Source organism: Haplochromis burtoni, unplaced genomic scaffold (assembly GCF_018398535.1).
Source record: "Haplochromis burtoni strain Fernald_Lab_line unplaced genomic scaffold, NCSU_Asbu1 Contig_1887, whole genome shotgun sequence".
NCBI lineage: Eukaryota > Metazoa > Chordata > Actinopteri > Cichliformes > Cichlidae > Haplochromis > Haplochromis burtoni.
In genome coordinates this window covers 1-6,794 of record NW_024584248.1, presented here as the reverse complement: position 1 = coordinate 6,794, position 6,794 = coordinate 1, and the positions used below count along the sequence as shown (strand labels likewise).

General features: G+C 37.8%; 1 protein-coding gene across 1 annotated transcript; it reads right to left on the bottom strand.

Moving 5' to 3' along the window:
• Nucleotides 1–3,208: 3,208 nt before the first annotated feature.
• On the bottom strand, nt 3,209–6,215 carry LOC102311602 (annexin A4-like; the record flags this gene model as incomplete). The annotated part of the gene is made up of 6 exons (XM_005952731.2): nt 3,209–3,420; nt 3,630–3,752; nt 5,222–5,280; nt 5,649–5,744; nt 5,944–6,037; nt 6,136–6,215. Coding segments are annotated over 6 exons (509 nt in total), but the record flags the coding sequence as incomplete, so codon positions are not given.
• Between the last annotated feature and the right edge of the window lie 579 nt (nt 6,216–6,794).

The following is a 6,794-nucleotide window of genomic DNA, read 5'->3' as shown; positions in this document are numbered from 1 at the left end:
TACCCTGTACTTCTGTGCATTTTCCGAGCAACTAGTCAGGTTTTTTCAGGAAACAATGAAACAAGTACACTGCAAAAACCTGACTTGTTGCCTCAGTTAATCATCAGTTAATTGGATTGTGGGAGGAAGGCTGAGGACCCAGAGAGAACAACACAGAAAAGGCCCCAGGCAGTTAGTAGATTTGAAATCAGGACCTTCTTGCTGTGAGGTAACAGGGCTAACCACCGTGCCACTGAACTGTCACGCCACAGCAGGAATCAAGGCTTGATACAGAATTTTATTTATGTTTTTGTCTTTGACAGGTTAAATCACAATAAAAAGCAAGAGCGTGCATGTGGTGTGTGTATGCTTTTCTGCCTCTTATAACCCCAGTGATTTTCCTTTGGTTTGAAATCTCACGTGATCTTGTGAAATCAAGTAACTAACCACCCTTGCTAGACTGTATCACTTCATCTCAGTAAGAATAAATTAATAACAAGTATTAAGTTGTTGAATTTCATGCAGATTAAATTATGTTCAACATAGAAACATATAATCAGTTAAGTTAGACTCTTGTAAATGTAATGACCACTCAATTTCACTTTTCGAGTGTAGATTGTCAGGTTTACGCATAAAAAACACTTTGGTGAAGCTTAGATAAAGATCAGGTTTGGGTTTGACTTACTTTGTCATAGCTACAATAATATTTGTGCAAAGGTCACACAAAAGTCTTATTTAAAATTCATATTAATGATCACAACAGCAAAACAAATATGAGTCACCTGGGTTCTTGCCAGTGTGGTAGCTTGCATATAGCCACTAGAGGGCGAGGTTACAATTAAAATATGACGGGAGATGTGGCATTCAGGAGAATCTGCATTTTTGCTAAAATGATCAGGCGCTACACTAGCGCTAAACTGCTTTTCTTCTTTAAACCCATCATCTGATCATTTTCTTTTACTTACCTGATTCAGGGTCGCAACTCACTTATCCAACTGTCATGAGCCAAGAGGGTCAAGCCAGTGTCACATTCACATTCACACCTACAGCCAATATAACCATTTATTAATATAACATGAATGTTTTTGGACTGTGACAGGAAGCCAGATTACCTGGAGAGAACCCACCACTTTCTTGGCATGACAACACAGCGAACCACGGCACCATGCCGCCCTCTTAAATCCTTTGTACGTCTTTCATTTTCCCTTCATATACTTTCTGGAAGATTCAACAAGAAATTCAAGCTTCTTCATCTTAAATGTCAAAGCAGAACATTATGCATATTTGTTTACTCATCCACTTCTTTCATTCAGCATGTTGTTGACTACAGTGGCATGTTGGTAGTTTAAGCTCATGTACATGTAAATCAAGTCCTCTTTAAACCAGTGCTGTCTTTTACTTCCTGCATGTGTACTGAATGAGGCTTGAATCACAAACAAAGCAAATCTAAAACTGAATGTAAAGAAAAAAAGAAAAAAAAATTGTGGTTTGTGATGCCAATTCACCTTAAGAAACACACATATACATTCATTTCCCCAGTCTTGCATTAGTTACTGTGAACTTGAAACACTTTTCTATATTTCCACCTTTTACGGTAACATGACAGCCACATTGGTCCTGAAGCCAAAGCAGCATACCTTTTTACTTGTTGACAAATCCATATTGTTGATAATGATCTTCTGTCTCAGCTTACCGCCCACTTATGTCAGCAGAGGGCTGAGTGCACAGTATGCATTACATACGGTTTGCTGGAGGTTTTCTTGCTTTGCTGTTATTTCTCTTGTGCTGTCTGGTACATCTGCAGTGCTGTGTTCATTCACCTTACACAGGACTATTTAAGGATAATTCTTAATGTGTTGAAGTAAATATAAAGAAATGACCTCCGTGTGTGACCTTGCTATCGGTGCATTCCTTGAGATATAAAATGTCGTCGCTTGTGTTTGCTGTATCGACTTATTGTCACCTTGTCTAGTTGTTTTTTGCTGTAGTAACATATGTCCTGTCGAGTCATTCTTTCTAAGTGGTCTTTTATAATGTTTACCTTGATTAGCTCATATATTACAGTACACAGTGAAATACCAAATCCTCTTTCTGTCTTGTGAATAGAATTTACCAAAGGTGCTTGTAAAAAAGGATTAAACTGAACGCAATAAAAAAAAAAGATTTCTTTGAAAGCTTTTGCATCACAATATATATAACAATGCGATAAGGCAGAAAATGACATTACAAATTTAAAATGTTTTAAAGAATTTACACACCTGTAATAAGACCGAGATCAATAAAGGGGCACAAACTCTATAACTGCACGATAACTATGCAGGGCTAAACAACACAGCAGCCTTTTGGGGCCTCTAAAACTTCAAGACAGCCTTGAAAACGCCTTGTTTTTTCCTTCTTACCGGTAAATGGTTTCAAGCTATAAAAACAGGCCAGATAAAATAGCAAGGAGCCCGCTTATACGGTTGAACATGCCACCAGATTGTCCAGGGAGCAAACAAACATTACAGAAAATATGGATGTCAGGATGTCATGGATCTGGAGACCAGTGCATTCTCGTTTTGTACACTGATCACTCACTAGGACCGCCATAAAGCATACTCTGCTTTTTCATCCATTTTGCATTAGAAGTGACCAAAATGTAAGAAAATGAACGTCTTGCTTCACTGAAGAAGAACTGAAACTAGTGACTGAGACCATGAGGTCATAAATGAAGTAAGCAATGGGGCATTTTTCAGGCATTTTTCTTTTTGCAGCTGAGAATGGAAGTTTAAAGAGGCCTCTTCATTGGCTTGACTTTTATGGGCCCACAGCTCCTATTTGGAGTTGTTTTGGTTCCACCTACTGTTCACCTTGACCACTGCACACTACAGCATTACCTGGGCCAATTGTTCAGACACTGAGCTGTAAGTTTATACTTTATGTGACATTCCCGATAACCTGATTAGAGCATGTACTGCCTCCCAAATCAAGATAGCATCTTGTTAAGTAATTGAATCAAATGATAAAGGGCTGACTTAGCAAATGAGGAACTGCTACCAATTAAACAAATGGACTTCATTGACTAGATGGTAATGAAAATGCTGCACTGTAAAAACAGCTAGATGCCAACAACATCCATCTTTGTGTTGCTTTTATGTGGAAAGCATATAAATTTCACCCTCTATAATGCAATTAATAAATCCTTAACACAGCATCAACAACAAGGACAAGAAAAAACAGAAATCTCTGCACAGGTCACTGATCTTTGGTTTAATTGTCTTTAGAAAGCGTCAAATAAGGCACAGTGAAATGTAAAAAGCACAGATGAACAAACTGTAATAAAAAAAAGCCAATATTGTAGATTCCAGAGTAAACGCATGGCTGAATGTTGGAGTGAGATTTTCTTTACTCGCCTCCACAGAGCTCGAGCAGGATTTTGCGGTAGTCACCAGATGTGTCTCCCTACGGGGGGTAAAAAGGAAAAATTTGAACATATTTTTACAACTTCAAGGCTTCTGAACCCCCCCAAAATTATCTTAAATATTGTCTTGCAACATTTCAAAACAACATAAGGACATTACATAAAGTCAGAAGTGCATATATTACACCCCAGTATTGCAAAGCTTTTGCTGACGAAAGGGCGTTACCGTCCCCTTTCTTCGGTGCCTCACCTTGATGAAGGAGTGTAGAGTTTTTCCATACATCTTCATGAACTGTGCTTTAATGTCCAACATGTCAATCTCAGCCCTGGCTACCATTATCCGGATAAGAACACTGTCTGTAGTGCCCAGGCCCTGGAAAGAGAGAAACAAAAACTGTATTTGTACTGCACTGGACTCTGCCGCAGACTATAACAGCCTCGGACTGATTTCTTTTTGGCCTAGTTCATAATATATTATGGCATACAGTGCTGTGCAACAATCTTGAGCCACTTTTATTTTTATATCTACCTACAAGAAGCCCGACTTCCTTGTACAAAGTAGTTTTGAGCAATCATTATTCAGGCTCTCTGAAGGTCTTTCAGATTTTTTCCTTTGGACAATGGTTGATTTTTCCACTCATTTCCACTTTCACAGGGATGTTTTTTGTTTGCTTGTTTGTTCAAACCATTTAACACGAAATTATGAATTATAGAAGCATAAAAAAAAAAATCTAAGGGAAGCTTAGCAAAGAACCAAGTTTAAATTGTTGTCTTTAGGCATTTTGTGACAGGCTACAGTAACAGCCTGTCACAAAAAATGTGTTTGTTCCAAAAACACAATTTGCTCCTTTTCTTTTATTTGAACCTACAAAAACATAATAATAATAGTAATGTCAAAAATAACAACGTTTGACAGGCATGAAATTGTATTTTTGGACCAACAAGGTGCTATTAGCTAAAACCTGGGCAAATCTCAGCATGCCAGCAACTGTGAGAACAAAAGAAAAAGTGGCAGGCTTAAGAAACCATCTACATCAGATCAAAAGTATCTGAAAGTCATGTCCTTAAGAAATTTAAAAAAAAAAATCCAACAAAGACCTGATGCAAGGCTGGCTGCATCTCAGGAAGTAGAGGGTGTCGTCTACCAACTGAGTGGTCGGTGGTTTGATGCATGTCTGTATGGCTAAATATTTTTGGGAAAGATATTGAACTCCAAGTTTCCCCTGATGCATTCTTTAGAGTGTGTGAATGTTAGACAAGTGCTGTTTGAAGAAGGAAAAACAAAAGTGTTTTATATACCATAGTGGGCCATGTGCCACAGGACCTGAAAGATACATCCCGCCCTTCAGCTGATCAATCTATTGTCTGCCATACCCTCATCAGAAATGAGCTCAATAGCTGTCAAGAAGCCATTAATGGTGAGGTCCAACTTCAACATTAATGAAGCAGAGAACAGGACAAAAGGCAGCCAACATCCAGAGTTGAACTATACTTGCAGACTTTTTAAAGAAATTACAAGAAAAACTGTCTGAGAGAGTTCAGGCTGTGTTGAAGCATAAAGGTTGTCATACCAAATATTGAATTTGCAGGCTCATTATAATTGCACAAGCTCTGTTTTTGCCTTATATGCTGTATTTCCATGTATGTTTGAACGCATTTGAATAAATCTCTGAATCCATTTCCCATTTTCCTAGCAAAATATACAGAAATGAGGGGTGACAGGAGGCTTTTGCATACAGTAGCACTTAATGGAAGTAATTCTTTATGTTTGTGGTTGTTTTATGATAGAACTGGAAGTGGAAGAAAGAAAAGTAGCTATGTATTACTGCATGAAATATTTACCTTCATTGATTTGTATAATCGCTCAGCAAAAAAAGCCGGCTTGTTCCTGATGCATTTCACTGCAAAGTAGAAAACAAATCACTGCACATGAGATGCAAATCGTAGTGTATGATGCAGAAAAACAATTTATTCTACTTGGTTAATATATTAAAAAAATATTGTGAACAGCAGCATTTATTTGATCTCTTGTGACTGAAGAGTAGGCCTTAAGTCGACCTGCAATTCCTCATTTTGTGCATTTTTAAATATTTAGTGTCAACTGATCAGTGTATTTTTGTGTTTCTGCAATAAACTTTATACAGACCACCTGGTAAATCAGCAGCAAATATTGTAAGCTTGCTTATTTATTTATTTTCTGTGCTAATTTGAACCCACGTGTATCTTAGACTTCATCTGAAGGATCACGTACGTAACTGAAAAGACACACCTATAGCCAGAAAGACGTCTTCCAGGCAGCCAGACATCTCCCTCTTGATGCTCTCCTCAATGTCTCTCCCAGAAATCTTCTGATACTCCTGAAACACTGGAGTGGGACATAACGTGATTCATAAGGAAGTTGCCAATAGTGACCTGATGACTCACTAATTAAAAGATTATGTGATTTAACAAGTGATTTTGGTCATAAATTTGATATAATCATTAACTGAAATTCCTTTGGTGGCCAATTTAAGGAAGTAAGGCAATGCAAAGTATTTTCACATGACACCAAGCACTTATAGTACCTCGCAGCAGATGGTTTCGGTTCCTCACACAAAGCACTGTGAGGAATTTAACCTCATCTGTGCCCCATCGAGCCTCACCAGCCTCATAGATTTCCTATAATCACAGACATAAAATTGTTGTCAACCAGTCTCTACGCCTGTGTAACAGGCGAGTTAAATACACCATTTTTCCCTTATGACCTGAACCTTTACCTTGGCATCTTGAATAGCCTGGGCCTCGTCCACATTGGTGCTTTCATCCCGTCCAGCCTGCAAAACAGGAGATGCGTCAGCTCAAGAGAACGTGCGTACAAGATTAAGCAACAGAAAAAAGTAATCTTAACTGGTTATTTTATTATGCAGAAGTGGCTCATTCTTCCTCTTCCCTGAAGAATAGATATTCGATAAAGGTCCAACTGACATTTTACAAGTACGGCTGAACCTGCTAGTAAATACCAGGAGGTTAATACTTCATACTTATAATCTACACAGCTTGACTTTGTTCCATTTGACAATGGTAGTATTTGCGATGCTGCATGCAAATATCACACTAAAGTCCAAAATGTTTGGGTTTCCTTACTTTTTTGATTGCTAAGATGCTAAAGGTTCTAAATTTTAAAACAAGCCGAATTTATTTTTCTGTTGTTTATTTTCTATGAATTTTAACTTAAAGCTGTCAAACAGTGTCCGTTCTTTGGATTAACACAGTTTAATAAAAATGCAAAATAGATAAATATTCACTTATGTCAGCTTTGTAACTGATCAGACGTCTGATTAAAGCTTTGTAAACAAACTGGAACAGAACAGCGGTTTGCTGGATGAGGATTTAGGGCACTTACATCAGAAAATGTTCAACAAATGACTTTTTTTTT